At 34.4% G+C, this 22,178-nt stretch overlaps 1 protein-coding gene across 1 annotated transcript in view; it reads right to left on the reverse strand.

Annotated features, from left to right (window-relative positions):
- The window catches only part of LOC150102348 (poly [ADP-ribose] polymerase tankyrase-like), a 1,002,656-nt gene that overhangs the window by 567,815 nt on the left and 412,663 nt on the right, over positions 1-22,178 (reverse strand). The window contains 1 exon segment of the mRNA XM_090399561.1: positions 13,221-13,268. Coding sequence (XP_090255687.1) covers positions 13,221-13,268 — 48 coding nt within the window.

Genomic DNA, 22,178 nt, shown 5'->3' on the forward strand with positions numbered 1-22,178 from the left:
GAAACTCTAAGAAAACCGGAAGCATGTACTGAAGTCCTCTCTGCAAGGACAGATATATCACAACACCATGGTGGACAAAGAGGTGTGCTCATGAAAAAATATACAGCATATTGAAAATTCTACCAGACAAATCATCATATGTCGTGAGGGAATAAAGAAAAAAATACAAGAAAATGAAGCTATATGTAAAAGTAATGAAACAAAAGTCATGGAAAAACTTTGGTGAGAATACATACATAGTTTATTCACAATATCATACAATGTGAAAAGGGAAAAGAGATTTATATTAAAAATTAAATATTGCAAATTATGGCCTTCCAAGTCTCTCTCTATCTTGAGTTAACTGGCAGATGTCAGATGAAGTTTTGCAGTTCAGCCTACTGATGGTTTCACATATGTATTACCAAAATTGTTTGCATGGTCTTCTTGTACTGCATTTGCCATCTTCTGGTTTGTACAGGATGGGGGATTCCAAAAACAACGAGACTTCAGAATGTCTGAGTTGATGCCCAAGCCATCTGAGTTGAGTTTTTTGACTATATTGACAAGTGGTTCTTGCTTAGCCAGATTTAGCACAGCAGAGTTAGTGATGCAGTCCATCCAGGTGGGTGTATCCAAGGATCAGTCTGAGACATGTAGTTCCAAAGGAGTTAATTAGATCTGTAGTTTTTTTTTTTGTGCCTATTGTCCAGGTTTGAGAACCATACAAGAAGATGGATCTACTGGTTGCATGGTATAGTCTTAATTTTGTCCTTAATGATATTAATGATGATTTCCAGATGGAGTGGAGTTTGTTATGGAAGACTAAAGCCAGCTGTTTATGTTTTCTGATATTATTTTTTGTATTGCTGATATACGATCCAAGGTATTGGAAGTCCTTTACTCTTTCTTTAGTGAGAATACAGAAGATAAATATCAGGTAGGTGGCAAAATATCTTGAGGCTACTAATAAAGCTTAGAAATGGAAAAAGTTGTGTAAAAAGGATTTGTTGCAGGAAAGCTCAAAGATTCCAGATGTATGGACAATTATTTTGAAAAAATTGCTAAATGAAACATAGAGAGATAGGTAGATAGAAGGGATAGAACCTAACTGAATTGAATAACTTCTGCAATAAATTTGGTATGAAAACTGCAATAAAAGGATAGACAGGAAACATCTCCTGCATTCAGGAAACATCTAAGGTAAAGTAAGAAAACAGAGTAAGTAAAACATCTCAGCTATTTAGGAACAATTTTCATTGAAGATGAAAAATTAAATATGAAATAAACAATGGAATTAGCAATGCTTGTTAACAGTCAAACTATAATTAGTTTATTCAAAACACTAAAATATAACAGAATTCAAATGAATTTATGGATCTGGCAGGTGGAGGTAGAAATACATAAAAAAAAACATATGTTCTAAAAAAAAAGATACGAGATTGAACACATGATACCAATGGCAGAGTCGCATTAAAAAAAATTAAAAAATGAGGATATCAGGAAGGAACTTGACTCTGGTAGCATTCAGAAATGTGTGATCAGAACTAATCTCATATGGTATGGTCATTTAAAAAGAATGGAAATGGATAGTTTGGCAAAACACTTATTTATTAGTATTTGGGTTGATAAGAGTTGATAAGTGATAACCTTATAAGACTGAAATATATGATCTGAAATTTCGAAATCCTGAGAAATAACAGATTAATTTGGATGAAAAATGTCTTTTGGAAGTTAGTAATGATAAAACTTTATGTAGTACTACATACTATTCCTGTACATCTCCTGCCAAGGGTAAATATTTGGAATTTAATGATGAGTATGTGAACCTTAAATGAGTACAAGGACTCAAATTCTACTTATAATTCTTGATTCCAAAATTAAAACTTCTTGCACCTCACTTGAATTTCTTAAAGCTTGACCAGTTCTAAGTGGCACAACCACTTAGAACTGGTTCACTCATTCAAGAATGGATTCAAAGCAGTCTTACAAATACCTCCATAGCGCAACAATTGGAAGAACAATAGCATTTTGTGCTTTTGAATTGGAAAAGACTGAGCTTGATTCTTGTCATGTTGGGAGGAATTTTTTATATTGGCCTTTTCAGTTGAAGATGAGTGGCTGATCTCATACAGAGGTAGAAGGGGTTTTTTTTTATCCTGGAATGTTGGGTTTTAAATCCTGCATACAGGCTAATTACCCATTATAGCATATGCAATTTATAGACAAAAAAAACTATTGGTGCTAGTAGTAGGAGACACTACATGATGCTGTGTGTTGGGTAGTGATGTCATTGTGGTAGTAATAGTTGGATGATTAAGTAGGGGAGATGGCAAGTTGTGTATAGCGGAGTAGAATGCCTTCAAAGTGGAGTCCTTGGACTTCTTGGAGGTGTCACATAATACTGGAAAATAAATAAAAATCCCTAAATTCAGTAATTCACACACACACAAAGCACTCACTACTTATTGAATGAAAACCTTAACACACTTGTACAATTTTCAGAAATGATTCCTTTATTCTTTCCCCTCCTACCAGATACTTTTGTTATATGAAATATTTTTTATCAACTGGTATATCTCTGTTACGTTACCTCTTCTTGTGTGTCCATCACGACATTAGTACACCACATTCCCTTAATATCTTCATACCAAGAATTCCAGTTTTTATATCATATTAATCATCTGCTTCTATACTATCTCCAGTATAGTTATAACATAATAATGGACCAGAATGAAGCATTAGTAGTCTAAAATGCTGCTATTGTAAATACTGATGTTTAAGGTAGTAGTGATATTCATCACTACTGCTTAAAACACCTTCCTGATTACAGAAGCATGATGCGATTTGTGGAAGAAATAAGGGAAACACTAAGATATTTCAGAATAGAATTTGTTGGTTACATTAAAAATTAAAAAATAAAAATTGCAGTAACATCACTGAATGTTCTTGTTTTGTTTACACTCTGTAGTTCTCAAGAAAGTGCATTAGCGATTTTAACAAGAGATAATTCATGATGGGGAAAAAAAAAAAAAAAAAAAAAAAAAAAAAAAAAAAAAAAATTAGAAAATGGAAGAATTGTCCAACTTTGAAATAGGACAAATTGTTGGTGCATATTTAGTTGGTGTATCGGTGACAAAAATTGCCACATTATTAAGCGTATCAAGACTGGCAGATTTTAAGGTTATGTAAGCAAACAAAGATTGTGGCAAGACATCATTGAAGAGAAATAGTGGGCAAAAATCAAAAAATGACGAAATTGTCAAATACTGAGAAGGATTATTTCCAAAAATCACATAACTATTATAGCACAGGTAAGAGAAGAACTGAATATTCATCCTGCAGAATTGTTCTCACAAAAATGCCTGAGAATGAGCTTCATAAATCCAATATTCACAGCAGAGCTGCAATTGCTAAAACCACTGAAAATAATGCTCAGATGCATAAATGATGGTGTCATGAACATCAAAATCTGGACATTAGAAAACTGGAAATCAGATATAGTCAGATCAGTTGACCTTCATGCTATTTCCTACAACAGGATGAGTTTATGTTTGAAGAACACACAAGGAAGCCTATAATCAGGAATGTGTGGTTCCAACAGTAAAGCATGGGGGGGGGGGGGGGGGGGAAAGATTCTACGATGGTTTAGACCATCTAGTCTACTGATCATCATCATCTTTGGAATTATTCACCCTTTCAAAAAGATGCATCAAATCTAAATTAGTTGCACCTTTTTGTCAGAGGCTCTTCTGTTTTATCAATAATAGATATGTGAAATATTCTAGTATTTTGTCAGACATCAATAGATGCAGCCCACTTGTAATAATACATAAAAGAATTCACTTTTATTCAGGAAATTAATATTTACTCATTACATGTTCTTTCTGAACAGCAGAATAAAAATGTTATTAAAAAACATTCTATCATCAACTACATTGAGCACAGTATAGTGTGCTAAATGTAGTTGAGGATGAGTTACGGTGGGTTACGTATTACTCCACCTTCTTCTATCAGTGCCTGCAGTCCTCATACTCTCCATCTATCCTTGCAATCTGAAATTCCGTATTCTCAATATCATCTTTGTTAACTCCTGTTTTAAGCATTTCCACAGTACTTTATCAAGTTGAAACCCATGAGGCAAAGCTTGCACAGGGGTAGACTGAGTAAAGTTCTAAGAACTTTTAAAAGGGAAAAATGCTTATCAATCCACCATTATATGATGTCAGATATTGCAAAATGCCTGACTTTATATTACTCTAATTAACTGATAGCCATTAGATATGCCTATTAAATGCTGTAAATCACCCTGTAAATGCTGTACATCAGTAGCTTCTTTGATTTTTGTTACCTATCTTTGTATCATCAGATCCCCCCCCCTCTCTTGAATAAAACCATGCTGCTCTTTGCAAAGTATATCTTGTTTGTCCCCCCCTCTCATTTTTGTGTGCAAATTCTTACCAACTTCTCTAAAAACTTTACAGTTACTCCGCAGATACCAACAGATGAATAGTTAGACCCATCAGTCTTTGCACCATCCTTCAGTGATGGGATTATCATAGATTCTTTCCATTACTATAGTATCTTTCCTGAGCTAAGAATCAAATTATATAAACATGTCAACAGCCTAGACAGTTCAGAAAATTCTTTTATCATACTTGCTGATACCTGTCCCTATTGCTGAATTCTTAACTGAATTGTTTGCTGATTCTCGTGTACCTCTGCCCATTGTTTTGCAAGAAGAACTAGCAAAACAATGGGCAAAGAAAATTTCACCGCAACTGATGGATGGTTTAACAGGTGGAAAAAGTGAGAGAATATTGTGTATAAAGTGTATTCATGGTGAAGAAAAAAGAGCTGTTTTTTTTTTTTTTTTTTTTAAATGCATGGATTAAGACCGAGCAGCCAAAAATTATTGCTCAATATTCTCCCAAGGATATTTACAATGCAGACAAAACAGGATTATTTTCGTGAAATGCCTGAGCATACTTATTTGTTTAAAAAGCAAAGTACTAAAGGATTTAAATCTTTAAAAGAGAGAGTGACAGTTCTTTGTTGTGCTAATATGAAAAGTGAGAAACGAGAGCTCCTAGTCATTGGAAAAGGGTAAAAAATCCTCTGTGTTTTAAAGGTATCCTAGTGATTGGAAAAAGTAAAAATCCTTTGTGTTATAAAGGTGTCAAAATTTGCCTGTTAACCACTGTTCTAGTGCAAATGCTTGAATGACTAATGGCATTTTCAACAATTGGTTACTTAAATTGGGATCTTAAATTAAAGCGAAAATTGTCTTGTTAGTAGACATCTGCACTGCACACACAAACGATTTATCGTTAAAGAACTCCAAAGTAATCTTCTTTTATTTGAACACTACATTTAATTCAATCATGTGACCAAGACATCATAAAAGCTTTTCAAGCGTATTATGGCAGGGAAGTTAGTGCAACAATTATAGCTGAACTAGATTATATAAAAGATTATATGCAAGTACAATTGCAAAAAAAAGATTTACCTTCTTGATGCATTGCATTTGGTAGCAATGTCATGGAGAGTCTCAAAGTGTCTCAGAGAAGACTATTGAAAACTGCTTCCAAAAAAGGTGGATTTTTTAAATCAAACTCTGAAACTCCTTCTTCCAAAGAATTTGAATATCTTACAAATGAAATTTTTGATAAACCCCCAGATGTCAAAAGAAGATTTTGAAAATTGGTTGAATATTGATAACAAAGTTGAAATGGTGGCTAGAATGACAGTGTCAGAAATATGTCAAACTGCTTCTGATGAGAACGTTAAACTAGTAGAAGAAAGTGAACCTAATGTAAGTACAGAAGAAAAAATTATAGAAGCTCCTCCAACCAATGCCCAGATGCAAGAAGCTCTATGAATACTTTCTCGCAGTGTGCAACATAGAGCGACAAACTTTTAAAGGCATTATGAGTATGAACAATTTATTTATGAACTGCTATATTCAAACACACAACAGACAACACTAGATAAGTTTTTAAAATAAATTTTATGTCGTTGTTTATAACAATAAATTAAAATAAACAATGCATTTTTTTATATCCTTTGCTTAATGTAATCAGCTAGTTATTGTTATTGAAAAAAGACTGTCCCAAAGTAATCACTATAAGCAGCATCTACTGTGTGGGGGGGGCGGGGGGGCTCAGTCTAGAAGATTAAGAGGATTGTACAGAAGGCTAAGTTAGAGTATGAAAAGAAATTGGCTGCACAGCTAGCAACTGAAAATAATTTTATCATTAAATTGCAAGTAAGAATAAATGTGGAAGAATAACTTTACTGAATTGCAGATGCTATCATAATATCAGATGTAGATGTTGTAGCTGAAATAATGAATGCTCGTTTCTGTGATGTATCAATGTGGCATATACAATATTTTAAGAGCTTACACAAGAGGGGTTGTGAAATTTTTAAATGTACAGCCGCACTACACTGACTCATTTTGGGCAATTGATCATAGCACTCAAAAATTTTTTTGCTTTTCTTGAAAAGAAAAATCGTTACATTTTTTACTTGCAATCTGCCATAATGCTAAGGGCTGTTTTAATGAGCATTTATGGAAAGAGAGCACCAAAATGAACTCAAAAAAATCACAATTCGACTTTATACCCACCTACATATGGCTGGAAAATATAAGATTTACAGAAGAATAAGATTAAAAGAAGATTTAAACATAGATTAACATAAAAGTTAGATTTCAATATATGTTCTTTGTCAAATTTTCTCTTGATTGACCCTAAAAGTTCTTAATTCTGAGATGCAAAAGGCTAAACATTCAAGGATTTTGATAATAATAACCAGAACTGATTATAATAGATGTATTATTGTAATTCATTTTAAATGGAAAGTTTTGGGACTGACTGATTTTGATAAGAATAGCCAACTGATAATATTATCCACTTATTGTGATCGTGGATAATATTATCAGTCAGTGTTTGTGTGTGTGTGTGTGTGCACGCGCACATGCCATAACTGCACTCACTTTTAATCTCAGGATATCCCTCCCACATCATCATCTTATAGATCTGTTGTTTAACAAAATTACATACAAATTTCACTCTCATTCTGTCTGATCTTCAACTCTAGGGACAAACTAAAATCTGGATAATTTAAGCATCTTTTCAAAGCCTCTAATGCATATCCTTCCCATTCATCAACTGATACCATGAAACCAAACAAAGTATACTCCCAAGTTTGTCATAATTTTCAAGATTTGTAGTTCAGCATATAACCTATCTTTTCGAACATCCATATAATTGGCTACTTCTCAGATCAGTATGGCACAATCATTATCACCAACTGGTGAAAAAACAGTCACTTCTTTAACTGAGAGACCTGATGCTATGATCAAATCCATCACTCTTTGACTGCGAGTTCCTTCTTTCGCATGCAGCTTGAGAAAGTTGTCTCGCAACTACTCAATAAATTCTTCAATCATTCTTATGAGTTTTCTCTGCTACCCAATCAATAGTAAGAAAATTTAGGTCACTTAATGATTATCCATTTATTACTCATCAGGGTAATTTTGGGAGGCATTTCTTCATCCCCAACAAATGAACACTTCACAATATATTTTACCATGTTAGCTTCCACTTCAAGTGTTTCTATCCTAAGTGGACTCAATTCATCTAATGATATCATTAGTAGTAGTCCACTTCCTATGCTACTCTTATTATTACTCACACCTCCAAGGAGTCCAAAGGCTCATTGAGGGAGGGCACCTACTCTACAACTCTCTATCTTCACCAACTACAGTGAACCTCATCATCTACACCAACACCATCTACTGCCCACCATCATCCCCTAGTATTTTCACAGAGAATCACAAACATCCATGCCCATGGCAAGATTCGAAACCGCAGCCTTTTGGCTGGAGAGCGGATAGGCTAACCTCTCGGTCAACCAGGCCGACAATTATGTCATTCCTAAAAATACTACATCCTTTAAAAGATTCTATACCCTTGATTTCAGTTACTGATGACTAAAATTTTAGGCCACAATGTATTTGGGAGGTATTGTGGGAGGTATTATGGGAGGTAATGAAGAATGATACATGATTTATTGTTTGTATTTACTGACTGTTTGAATGATACAAAACACAAATAATTGACAAATACCGAAATTTACACTGCATAATAAATGTTTGAAAATTTCACCACCAACCTCAATGGACCTTGCAACTCTTGTAGTAATAGTAGTAGTTGTTCTTCCAAAGTTTCTTGATGCTCTTTTATGAGGGCAGCATTATCCATAATGCGAGTGATTAATTCATCTCTTGTATTTACCATTTCTTTGTATACTTCACTTTTCATCCATCCCTACAAACAAAAATCTAAGAGAGTGAGGTCTGGAGAGCTTGGTGACCAATGAATGAGACCACCGCAGCTGATCCTTCATGCAGGAAAAGATCTACTTAGATATCCCGTCACCTGATGGCTATTATGTGCAAGAGCTCCATCTTGCTAAAAGAACATATCAATCCTTGTAGCCAAGGGAACATCTTCCAATAGTAGTGGAAGTTCATTTTGCACAAATTGTAGATAAATGGGGTCTGTAAGATGATTTGGTAACACAACAGGCCCAATTAAGTGACCGTCAATCATACTACACCACACGTTTACAGAGAAGCGATGTTGGAAATTTGTTTCCAGGGTGGTATGTGGATTTCATCAGATCACTGATGCCAGTTATGGGTGTTGTTGATACGGTCACAGGTGAAAGTAGCTTGATCAGTGACAATATTAATTGAATTAATTGGCAGTTAGCATTTACCCACCAAAATCGAATTGACTACCTTCATCTCCTGGGAGGTGTTGCACCTGCTGTATGTGTAGTGGATACAAACCTTAGTCGCATAATGTTCACCTTACTTGTGTGTGGAACACCAATATGCGCAGAAATTCTCCATGTGTTTGTAGTGGGACTACATTCCACAGACTGAAGAATGTGTTCAACTTCATCCACGTTTTGTTCATTTCCACATTCAGAAGAAATATGACTGCTGGGCACAGCATCAAGTCTCATGCAGTTTGTTGTAAACACTAATAAACATTCTTGAATCTGGTACGCTGCAGTTGGGAAACCATTGACAGTGTTCCCTACAAACAGCAACTGCACTTCCATTACAAAAACCATAAATGAACACCCTATCACCATATTCAGCATGTATAAAGATGTGCAGTATTCTTAACAACACTTCTAATATGAAACTGTCTCAGGTCATAACTGCTTCTTGGTGACATCTGATTCAGAGAGCTGTGTGCTGGTTACCTGATCTAGAGAGAGAGCTACATGTGCATCAGAGCTGTATGTGCCAGTTTCAAACAGCTATATCTCAGCACCTGTTGACAACTGGATGCATTTTCATGTGAACTTTTTTTACTAAGAATAATTGATATTACCACCTACCAAAATACTTACTACACCTCATGAAACATCCAGTGTAGTGCAGTGCAGTATAGTATAGTACAACATATAGCCTGTCTACAAAGAAGAGATGTACTTTACATCTTAGGGTTTTAATGCAAAAGTGGGAAACACTATCATGATTTGCCCATACTAACAGATCAGTTATTACCAATACCTGCTTCCAGAAACACCCATGACAGATCTATACTTGGACAATAACAGTGATAGATCAAGGCATCAGATTGATTAGATCCTGGTTCTCCAATGGTGGAAGCCAAGCAGCTCTGTTGTGCAAACTTGTCCTGGAACAAACAGTGGTACAGCCCAACAACTGGTATGACTAAGACTCCAAAACCTTCCAAGTCCGGCACATCCCACTGGACTGGATGTCAAAGTAATTTCTAGTGAGTTCACAGAAGAAACATCAATTCGATTAGAAAAGTTTCTGGAGACTAGTGAAGAAATCTCACCAGAAATCCTTTGGGAAGGAGTGAAGGTTATAATAAAGGATAGAGCCAAGAAGTATCTTAGTTCAATAAGAAGACCAAGGAACCAATGGGTATCAGATTCAATGCAAGATCTAATCGAAAGAAGTTGGAGAAACACAGATACACAGGGAACCGAAGAATATAAAAGATTACATAGAGAAGCCAGAAGAGCCATCAGGTGGGACAAGTTTTATACTAAAAAATGTGAAGAGATAGAGTTCCAGATGAGGAGGCACAATTATAAAAGGATGTTTCATTTAGTTCATGACCTGAAGCACAAGTTTAATCCCAAATTGATTCTTATCAAAGTCAGGAATGTAGTAGTACTAACAGAAGAACTGGAAATGAAAAACAGATGGAAAGAATACCATCAGGAACTGTACAACAATAAAGAAAATTCAGAAGAGCCCTCTTCCTAGGAAAATTTTAATTTGGAACCTACACCACTTAGGCATGAGTTTGATAGAGCAGATAAACAGATTAATAGTAATTAGGCACCAAGTGTAGACTGAATCCCAGCATAATTAATTAAGGCTACTGGAGGTGGATGGATAAAAGTGTTTCACATATTGATTACAAGGGAGATATGAAGGATCGCAAGAACTATGGAACTATTAATTTAGTATATCATGCAAGCAAGATTTCATTAAAGATTGTTCTAAATAGGATTGAGGCCAAAGTTGAAGAACAGATGCCTGAGGCTTTAGGAAAGGTAAGGGTAGCAAAGATCAGATCCTTTGCTTAGACAGATCATAGAAAAGTACAGGTAACCCTCGTATAACGCAGCACTTATACAAAGCGGTTTCGATATAAGGCAGTCTACGAATTGCAGTAAAACTTGTACAGCGCGATATTTATACAATGCGGTTTCAATATAACGTGGTCTACAATTGTAACCCTTTATCTTTCCATATATTTTTTGCCCCGCGACTTAAAAATCAAATTTTATCTTTGTTAAATTTGCGTCTGCCCATATCGCGCATGTAGGTATAAATAGTGAATTTATATTATACTCTTTAGCATGCATGTGCATCATGTTTACAGTATAAAGTGTTTATGGTTGAAAATTGTCTTTGTTTTTTGCTGGCAAAGCGCATTAAAAATCATAAGTATGTTAATCTCAAGTTGGGCATTTTATTTTCTGGTGAATTATATACATAATTAATATCTAATGCTTTTTTATGTAAAAATTTAATTTTTATAGTAATGGCCACTTACAGGGCTTTTACGATATGGTTGAAAATGAAATTAGTGAATTAACTGATGAGGAAATAGATTTAAATGAGGAGGAACTGGTACAGTTAATAGATGCCTTCAAACTAAATGGCAGGGAAAGTTTTGCCAAAGATTGTGATGAATAAGTTAAAGAATTCAGTTTAAAGAAATTAACAGAAGGATTGGATTTGGCAAGAAAGTTAGAGGAACCATTATTTACAGATAATGATTCCTCAATGAAGTGCTCCAGAAAATTTACTAGACAATTGGATATTTGTTTAACTCCATATTATTGGCTAAATACTAAATCTTTTTACTCATTCAGCTGAAGCTGAATATCTGAAAAACAGACCAAACCAGCCAAATATCAAAGCTAAACAGAATATTTGCTGCATCCATATTTCTAATGTTCCTACGGCTTGCATATGGACATATTAAGTTACCTCCTTGCCATAATCCCAATATGTGCAACTCTTTTCTGCATCTCTTATACTTAAATCTACATTCTGCTTGGCACAGTTGGGCAACATTTTTTTTCTTTTCTACACACACACACAATCTGCCAGAATCCAAGGAGAGTCCACCCCTTCAGCAGATTGCTACCTGTGTTCACTGATATTCATATCACTATTATGTCTGTACATCCTTGGTGAAATTACATACACATGTTAAGTGTTCTTCCCAAAATGATCTGGTGTCCCCGATTCTATGCATTAGGTCTTGTTCCAATAAATAATTTCTCTAAGCATCTGATGTCAAATCTATTTCTATGCAGGCTGTGTCTCTTATACAAATACAAAACACACCTCCTAACATCCAAAAACTTGCACCCATTTTTTTTTCTACATATCCTTCACATTGATTCTTAATTCACTGCTATCATATCTCAGTAAAAAAATTAACCATTTTTACTTTCTCGCTTCTGCTATAAAGCTTTTCATATCCTCTCTCATAGTATATCTGTTACTAATTAAATCATCAGTTCTGATAAGTACTACTTTCTCTTTTTCTTTCTTTTCTCAATTGCCTTTATGCTCATCATCATCAAATTCTTGACATGTACCCTGAAGGGGTGTACAGAATATGATACTACTACATGAAAAACTTACATCATTACTAACTTCCTATCTACAATTTTCCTCCAAATCAGTCTGTTACTTGTCAAGACTCCAACATTATCAGATCTTATATTTCTATCGTCTAAGGAACTTTGTACCATATCGATCCACCTATATCTTGGTCTTCCTCTGGGTCGTTTTCCTGCCAACCTGGCAGAGAACACTTGTTTTGCTAATCTTTCTTCGCCCATTCTGTTTAAGAGACCATATCACCTGAGATTAGCTCTGCTAACTCATTCCTGGATGCTGACAATGTCAAGTTCTTTCCTAATATCCTCGTTTTTAATATGATATTGCCATTGATGCCAATCTCTTCATGCCTCTAATCTTTCTCAGGACTCACATATCTGCAGTCTCTAGTCTTTGGTCAAGTCTTTTACTTATGACCCAGCTTTCAGATCCACAAGTTGAAACTGGTTTGAACACTATCTCGTATACAGCTAATTTAGTATTCCGACTAATTTCTATCTTATTCCATATGAATTTATTTTTGTCTTTATATTAAATATAATCGTTCCACATATATAACATCAAAGGAAAGAAATGCAGATCTGAAAAATAATTCTTAAAAATAAAAATAATTCAAAAATTAGATATACTCATGTGTTGCTTTGGCAGCTAAAAAGCTGATAAAATACCAAATTACAGAATAAAAAATGAATGTAGGTGGGTGGGTGGGTTGGTGGGGGAGAGAAATTGAAAATTGCATACTTATATAATAACTGCATTGCAATGAAATTATTTTCTTTAATAAATAAAAAATATTTAAATATGTATTTTCCACATTTCATGAATATGGAAATACATATATATAGAATTCCATTTAAAAGTGAACTGATATTCACAAGTGAAAATTAAGAAATAAACCAAGCTACAATGACTGATTGTCTAATACTAATACTGAACCTTTCAATTCCATAAAATGATGATATTTAATGAAGGACACAGAGAATGATGAATTTCACACATTTAGAAAACTTTTTTTTTCACTTACCTTTTCTTTGTACATTTCTTCAACTTCAGATAACACTAAATAGTGTAACTGTAAAAAAGAGAAAAAGGGATGAAGCAGCAGATAAGAGGTGGGGAGGGGGAAATCATATTGCAAAGTTGTTAAACTGCAAATATTTTCCAGATTTAATACGAGGATGGTCTGAAAAGTTTTCTCGGCCTCGACCATAAATGGCAACACTATTGGCAAGGTTTTTTTTTTTTTTTCTAAGTTGGTATATCTGTCATAAGCATCCATGTGAAATTGCAAGTCATTCTATCAAGTAGTTTGTTTTATACAGCTGTCTGAAGCAAAAGTGCTGTCTGTATGCCTTGAAATGGATAAAATTGAGTATCGTGCGGTTATAAAATTCTTTGTAAAAGAAGTTCAATGCCAAAAGAAATTCATTCGCAGTTCATAAACGTTTATAGGCAGCTCCTAGGAGCTAAGTTCACATTATGGGTAAATATCAAGAATAGTGATCGGAGCTTGCTCCACCTTTGACATGAGTTGCCTCAGCTTGCACAACCTTAAGGGTCAGTTGCTGCAGTATCCAGATATTTGCTTATGCTTGGAATCGCCGAAATGAAACTCTTTGAGTTTCTTATTCGGCTAAGAAACGATATGGGATGTAATATCTCTTAACTTAAACAAGTTTATAGGCACTCTTTGACTTCGTTCTCCACAATTAAGAAATAGGCTGCCTAGTTTAAACGTGACTGTACCAGCCTTGAAGATGAGCCACATGAAGAAAGTCGAAAAAGTAACAACACCAGAAATCACTGATCAAGTGCATGGTATGGCATTGGATAACCGGCAAGTCAAAGTGCGTGAAATTGCTGAAACTATCACATTTTAAAAGAATGCATAGGATATATTTTGCATGAAGAATTGCATACGAAAAAGCTTTGCGCAAGATGGGTGAAATGCTTGCTCACAGCAGATCAAAAATGCACTTGCATGAAAATCTCTGAACAGCACTTGGAGTGTTTTAACAAGAATAAAACTTATTTTGTGCGTCAATTTATTACTATGGATGAAGCTTGGATTCACCACTACACACCAGAATCCATGCAACAGTCAAAACAGTGGACCGGTTGTTCAGTGCCAAAGAAGACAAGGTCATGGCATCAGTGTTTTGGAATGCTAAAGGCATTTTGTTTATTAATCATCTTGAAAAGGGTAAAACAATGACTGTGGAATATTATTCTGATATTTTAACCAGACTAGGCAAAAAAATTCATGAGAAAAGATCCAGAAGAAAAAAAATCATCTTTCATCAGGACAATGCACCTGCCCACAAAGGTGTTTTGGCAATGGGAAAATTAAGGGATCTGCACTATGAATTGTTGGAACATCCACCCTATTCCCCAAATTTGGCTCCCTCTGACTTCTATCTCTTCCTAAAACTCTTCCTTGCTGGGCAGTATTTTCCTTCGAATCAAGAGGTGATTGCAGCTGTAGAGGGGTATTTTGCAGATCTAAGTGAGAACCACTACTGGGACAGGAAAATGCACTGGAGCATCACTGGAATAAATGCATTAGTCTTAAATGAGATTATGTTAGAAATATAAAAATAATTTTGAAATTATAAATTCGTATGTTCATTGTTAGGCCAAGAACTTTTCAGACCACCCTTGTAAAAGTATATAATAAAGTAATACGAAAGCTGACTGATATCTAAATCTTAAGTTAAGATTTTAACATGAATCAAATTTTTAATAAAAGAGGGAAAGTTGTCTGTGAAGGGAAAAGTAATTTTATTAACTGTTTGACAAATTTCTGCATTGACTGTCTATTCTATAAACTACTGATGAGGGGATGGGATGAATTTTTAAGGCACTATATATCAAAACTTGCTGTATCATCCTAAACTTTTAGTCTTTTGGTAATTTCTTTTAGGCAAGATATAAATTTAAAAATAAATAAATAGATAATAATTTATACACTTTTTTCCTTTTTAGATTTAATAGGATCTTAACGTGAAATCTGTTACACAGGAAAGTGTTTTTAGAATGTTTTTTATTTTTCTATTATATTCTGTTTGACTCATTATGTTAATTAGATTATCCATATCTGCTTTGGTGGTAACTCTGTTTTGTTGTTGCAAAACTTTCTTTAAAACTGACATTTCTTTAGGTAGATTGTTGCACTCAGGATGTCTAGATTTTGTCAATATACTGGCCATATCGACACAAATATTTTCATCATCGACATAATCTTCAGACCTTCATGGAGTCAAAAACTTATTGTGTGAGATCCCTATCACACATACAAAGAGAGACTCATGAAACTGTCTAAAATATTCATATTCTCTGCACTGTGAATCATTGGAATGCACCATAAGGCAATGCATTCCAATCATTCACAACTCTCAATGCAAAATACCTAATTCTCACTCCTTTTCTCACACCCTCATTATATACAACTTTTAGAGAATACATCCTGTTACTCCCTCCCATATCCCACTATTCTATGAAGAACTTCAATGTTAATCAGATAAAAAAAAACACTAACTCATGTCACTATCATAGAAGCCTGACCTCCTCCTATCTAACTAGACTCTGCAAACTGAATTTTCTCAATCTTTCTTCATATTCAGCATTCCAGAGACCAGGAAACACCTTAATCAATTATCTCTTGATCCTCTCCAATATCTCTTCATCCTTTTGAAAACTGGGTAACCAAATCTGTGCACAGTAGTCCATATGTGGCCTACCAAGACCACATTCAATAGTAGAACCATAACCTCCTTACAAGTCTGCATCCTTCACATTACCGTCAGAATTCCCTGTGCCATTCTTATAATTTTAGCAATGTGTCCTCTAAATTTAGGTCCCTATCCATCATCATCTCCAACACGTCTCACTTCCTTGACCTTTTCCAATATTTAACCATCAACTGCATGCTGTTTTGCATCCCATCTTTGTTTTCTGAATTTTAAACCTTACTGCAACACTGAACTGGCAATCACATTGGCATGCCCATTCACTCAGTGTATTTGTATCCAAGTCTTATTGTAAAGCCACACCATCTGCTCTACTCCTCATAGCACTTCCCAACTTAGCATTATTGGAAAACGACTGAATATCCCAATAAAACCTTCCCGAATATTATTAATATACAAGTTCAACAGCAGTAACCCTAAAACAGAAGTTTTAGGGAATTTTGTTTATGGGGGAGCAGTATCCTAGAAGAGGATACTGCTCCCCCATAAACAAAATTCCCAACAGCTATCAGATAGCCAATGTCCAATCCAATGCACTAATCTATTATCCGATCCATTCCAATTTAACTATCAACTTATCATGACACAATCTATCAAAAACTTTTGCAAAATCTAAGTATACTACTGTGTATGCATCTCCCTTTTTCAATGCACCTGTCACCTTATTATAATAAATAAGTGAATTACTCAAGGAGAATGCCACTGTTGTTAATCCAATTCTGCATCTTGGTCCTTACTAACCTCTACAACACTTTAACCACAACACCAGACACACAGATTGGTCTATAATGTGAAACTTCATTGTTATCACTTCCTTTATGAAAAGACAATCTAGACTTCCTTCCACTCCTTTTGGAACTTACCCATGTAAGACTCACAATTAACAAGTATGTCAAGGTAGATATCAACTTAGCACATTCCCTCAAGATACACAATAAATATATCACTAAGTCCTACAGTCTTATTAAACAAAGTTTACTCCTTTCCTTCATGGTTACATAAAAATAACAGGTTACATTCAATCAACAAGTTACATAAGTAACATGTTGATTGAATTTTAACGATATAGATGCGAACACAGATTGATAAGAAAATAACTATTTATTGATTTAATTGCTAATATTTCGCTGGTATTCTATCCAGAATCTTCAGAGCACACAAACAAAATTTGTTACAGTAGCGAGACAACCATAATCCGGTATAATGGGACTAGTATGAGCAATTGTAGCGAGAAACACAAAGACTAAAGTCCTAACTAGGTGCCATCTAAGTTGGGGGGGGGGGGGGGAAGTGGGTATTACTTTGGTCTTAGGATGACTGTCTCCAATTGATTGGAAAAAAAAAAAGAGCTGCACAGAAGCTTTTACAAGTCAGGTTGTTCCTGGAATCAACAGAAGCCTTGAAACACACTCCAAACCTCAACGAGTATGGCTGCATAAATCTACCAAAGATTTGGGAGACAGTCATCCTAAGACCAAATTAATAGCACCTAATTAGGACTTTAGTCTTTGTGTTGCTCACTACAATTGCTCATACTAGTCCCATTGTTATACTGGATTGTGGTTATACTCACTACCAGGGCCGTGCCAGCCCGAGGGTGCACTGCACCCGGGCAGCAACATTGATAGGGTGGCAAGAAACAAATATCAAATATTTATTTTATGCAGCTACAATGCAGTATAATCATTAATAGCAATAATATTGATTTCTTGGTATATCCTACATCGTAAAATTTAACTAATATAATATTAATAACTATATTAATAGAATTTATTTAACAATACGACTGTTGCAACTGGCGAAAGATCCTTTTCAATGCTGAAAATTATAAAAAATCATCTCCGCAGTACAATGACACAGGATAGACTCAACAATTTAAGTCTTATTAGCATAGAAAATCAAATTGCTACTAATTTAGATATGGAAGATATAATAAATGATTTTGCTACAAAAAATCACGTCCGGTAAATTTTACATAAAAAAAAGGCATGTGCATTAATCTTTGTTTATATTAAGAAATAATTGTTCTTTTTTGTTTGTTTTTGAAAAATTTTAAAAATAACTATACAAAACTATGTATTCTGTGTTTTTAATAAATAAGACATGTAACTTTTGGTTTGCATAAATTGTTATTTTATTTATTGTAGTAAATGCTACGTGCAATTTCTTTTAATTATTTTTTTTAAGGGTTGGCCGATAAAAGTTTGCACCTGGATGGCAAATACCCTTGGCTTGTCCCTGCTCACTACTGTAATAAACTTTGTCTGTGTGCTCTGAAGATGCTGGATAGAATACCACCGAAATATTAGCAATTAAGTCAATAAATAGTTATTTTCTTATCAACCTGTGTTTGCATCTATACCGTCAAAATTCAATCGAACATGTATGACGAACACATAAGCCTTTCCACACGTTTGTGTTAAAGTAAAACTTCAGTTTAATATAAACCAAACTAATTAATTGACATTTCGACCTTCACATTAAGATCATCTGGAGTATAAACATGTGTGTGTGTGTGTGTGTGTGTGTGTGTGTGTCTAGATATACATATATATATATATATATATATATGTGTATATATATGTATATCTAGATGATGACCTTAATGTGAAGGTCGAAATGTTAAGTGATTATTTTGATTTATATTAAACTGAAGTTTTATGTTAACATGATAGTTCTTTCCATGATTTTTATAATGAATAAAGTTTATTCAATTCCCCATATTTTGCCTCCTACTCACTCAGTCAGTATCTCCCTGTAATGATCATATTGCATTCTCCATACTGCTCATTTAACAACAACTATGTCCTCACAACAGTTACTGTTCATCCTTTTACCATTTTCACCATTCAATATCATCCTTTCATAATCATTCATTCTTCAATTGGCAAGATATATATATATATATATATATATATATATATATTTACTGCATTAGTAACTGGTGCTTATATTACACTTTTGCTATCCTTACCAACCCACTCATCTTCTCAGCCTGTTCTTTGTACTCCTCATTCTATTGTTTATTCTTCATCATCTCATGCTGCCTGCACAGTGCCTTCATCCTCCAGACTGCACATGCTTAATATCTGTTTATCCATTAAAACTTTCCGATGCATGGAATAGATTTAAACACTCCTTCTGTTAGATGGTTCTTGAATAGTTCCCAGGTAGCACCAATATAATAAAATCGATCAAATTAAATGAGAATATATTCCATGGCTAGATATATGTGGTGATGGACAAGGAAACATACTAACAAACAAAGGGGAAAAAAAAAAACATATAGAGATAATATTATCATGACTGCTGAATAAAAATGTTAGCTTTACAACTCAAAATTATATACCATCTACTATCGAAGAAGATGATTCTGTAGAACCACCAATAAGGTGAGAGTTTAAGGACATTCACTCAGAAACAACAAATCCCTAGGAATAGACAAAATCCCTGCAGAAGTACTGAATGTAAGGGGAAAGAAACTAGAAGACAGAATATATGAATTGATTTTAACCATACAGAATAAAGAAAAAATGGCAAAAGAAGAGAGAAAGAAGCTGATGTGCAGAAAAATTAGAGGTATTAATCTGTTATGTACAGCATACAAAACATTTATGTCTATATTGAAAGAATAAATGAAATTCATTTATAGAGAAAATAACTGGTTCTACCAAGAAAATTTCAGAAAAGACAAATTGATAATTGAGTGGATGCATATACACTACTTGGAAAGAAATCAACAGACACCATAGTGTGAGGAACAAACAGCCATTGCACACACCTTAATAAGATATGGGACCTTCTTTTACTGCAATGATTGCAACTTGGGGCTTATGTGGACTTACCTACTGCAGTCCTAACATGGAAATCCATGTTTTTGTGTAGATTCATGTTCCAGTCGATGCCTGGTATTCTGCACTCAAAGTGTTGGCTGATGAATGTCAGTTTTTACATATTATCCTTTGTAGCACCCTACAGTCATGTTCAGTGAGTATAGTGGATCGTCCACTGCATGTTGCACTTGAAATCGATTCCTTTTGCTTCGATCTCAGTATGGCATCACTGACTGTTGACTAAGGATGGCACAATTTGTCAACAATTTGCCAAACAGATAGGCCAGCACATGGCATCCTATCACTACACCTCTTTCAAACTCCATCAGTTTTCTTCTCACAGCCATTTCACACAGACACAGACGCACTGACTTGGGAGCATCATATTCCTCCATTTATACTGGCAAGAAACAGGTGACTCATCACATGGCATGATGCACCTTGCCCATGGGGATGTTCATTGACTCCTTTCCAAGCAGTTTAGTTAAACAATGATTAGAAAAGTTTTGGGAATTTGATATAAATATTCATTTGATTTTTGTTTATTTCCAACATTCCTCCATTTATGCTGGCAAGAAACAGGTGACTCATTACACGGCATGTTGCTGCCCATGGGGATGTTCACTGACTCCTTTCCAAGCAGTTTAGTTAAACAATGATTAGTCAAGTTTGGGGAATTTGATATAAATATTCATTTTTGTTTATTTTTGTTTATTTCCAATAAGCATATAACAGCATTAACAAAGGAAAATTATATGACATTAACATATGCTTTGGAAAATCAGATATAGAATACCAGATTATGACTTACAAGCTTAACAATGGAAAATTTGAATGCACAGCTTAAAATACAAAATGATCTAGAAGGTCCCTTTCCAACAAATCAAAGGTTTAAACAAGATGATGGTGTAGCTCCAATACTTTTTAACTTATCTTTAAAATACACTATCCAATCGTTGCCAATACATTCTAGACACACTGCAATAAACAAATCAATGTAGATTGTAACAGATGTAGATGAGATTAAAATATCAAGAAACAAACAGAAAGCAGAAGAAATGTATTTGGATCTAGAAAAAATAGAAGAGATAGGACTAAAAATTAACAAACAAAAATGATTAATATCAGGAAGTATCACAAGTGTGAAAATTGGGAATCTTGAAACTGAAAAAGTGAAACAATTTAAATATTTACAAGTAATGATCACTACTTGATGGTAGAAGTACAGAATTAAATAGAGGTAATCAGGCTTTCCTATTCTCTCTCATGTGTACTCGGTTCAAAAGATATTCACTGAAAGACTAAAGTAATACTATATATATAAATCAATAATTTATTGATTTGAAATTGGATATTTACAAGCAAGGGTGGAGAATATATGATATGATTTCAGCTTTTGAAAGGAAAATTCTTAGAAAAATATTTGTACCAGTGAATGATAATGCTCTCTGGAGAATCAGATATAACTGTTAGTTTCTTTTTTTAATCAACTTTATAGAACCCACGATACCAGTGTAATCAATTCAAAAAGTTGCAGTGTGCAGGATATATGGCTGGAAGCTGTCTCATAAGGTTTTTATATTATGCCCTAGCCCTGTAATTCCACAATATATATATTTTCTTACAGAAGTGCTCATATAACTAGAAACTTCCTAGGTAATCACTTAATGGTCATTCTCACCAACTGAGGAGAGATTTGACATGTCACATATGATGACATTCTCTGATGATGGTGATCAAAATTCAAAGTGCTTCAAATACTTGCATGCCTTCTGTTACATAATTCCTATGGTAGTTGTCCCTCAAAAACTTGAAATTCTTTTACTTCTGTATGCTCTCGCATCATCCCAGTCTATATTACCATAATAAAAATTGTCCATAATTATCATCCTTTTCCTATTTACTTGTTTAATATGTTTATGCATCTCATTGTCACTGCACTTCATATTGCCAGGATATAGAAACATGTATTACTAATCTACCCACTCTACCTCACCATATTACCTCAAAAGCAATGCCACTATTTCTCCCTTACATGGGCACACAACATTTTTTTTATCTTCAAGAGTATTCCACTTCCCTTTTTTTGTCCCTGCTATCTACACAAAAAATATCATACCCTTCAATCTCTATTTCTCTCAGGATGTCATCACCCAATCACTTATTTCTAGCATTCTTATACAAATATAACTGTTCTGGGTAAAATATAACTGAAATGAATGATAGCTTAACAGCTATCATTCATTCCAGTCTTTTTCGCTCTTCGATGCATATCTACAAATCTCTTCATGTCACACTATACATGTACTTCATCTCTTGCTCATCTTCAACAATTCAGTTTTCAAATCTTGTGCCACTCTTTCACTATCATTCACTGTCACAGTCTTACCATCAGTCATG

The sequence above is a fragment of the Typopeltis vanoorti genome, chromosome 10 (genome assembly GCF_054136105.1).
Source record: "Typopeltis vanoorti isolate ZY-2024b chromosome 10, IOZ_Tvanoo_1.0, whole genome shotgun sequence".
In the NCBI taxonomy this organism is placed as follows: domain Eukaryota; kingdom Metazoa; phylum Arthropoda; class Arachnida; order Uropygi; family Thelyphonidae; genus Typopeltis; species Typopeltis vanoorti.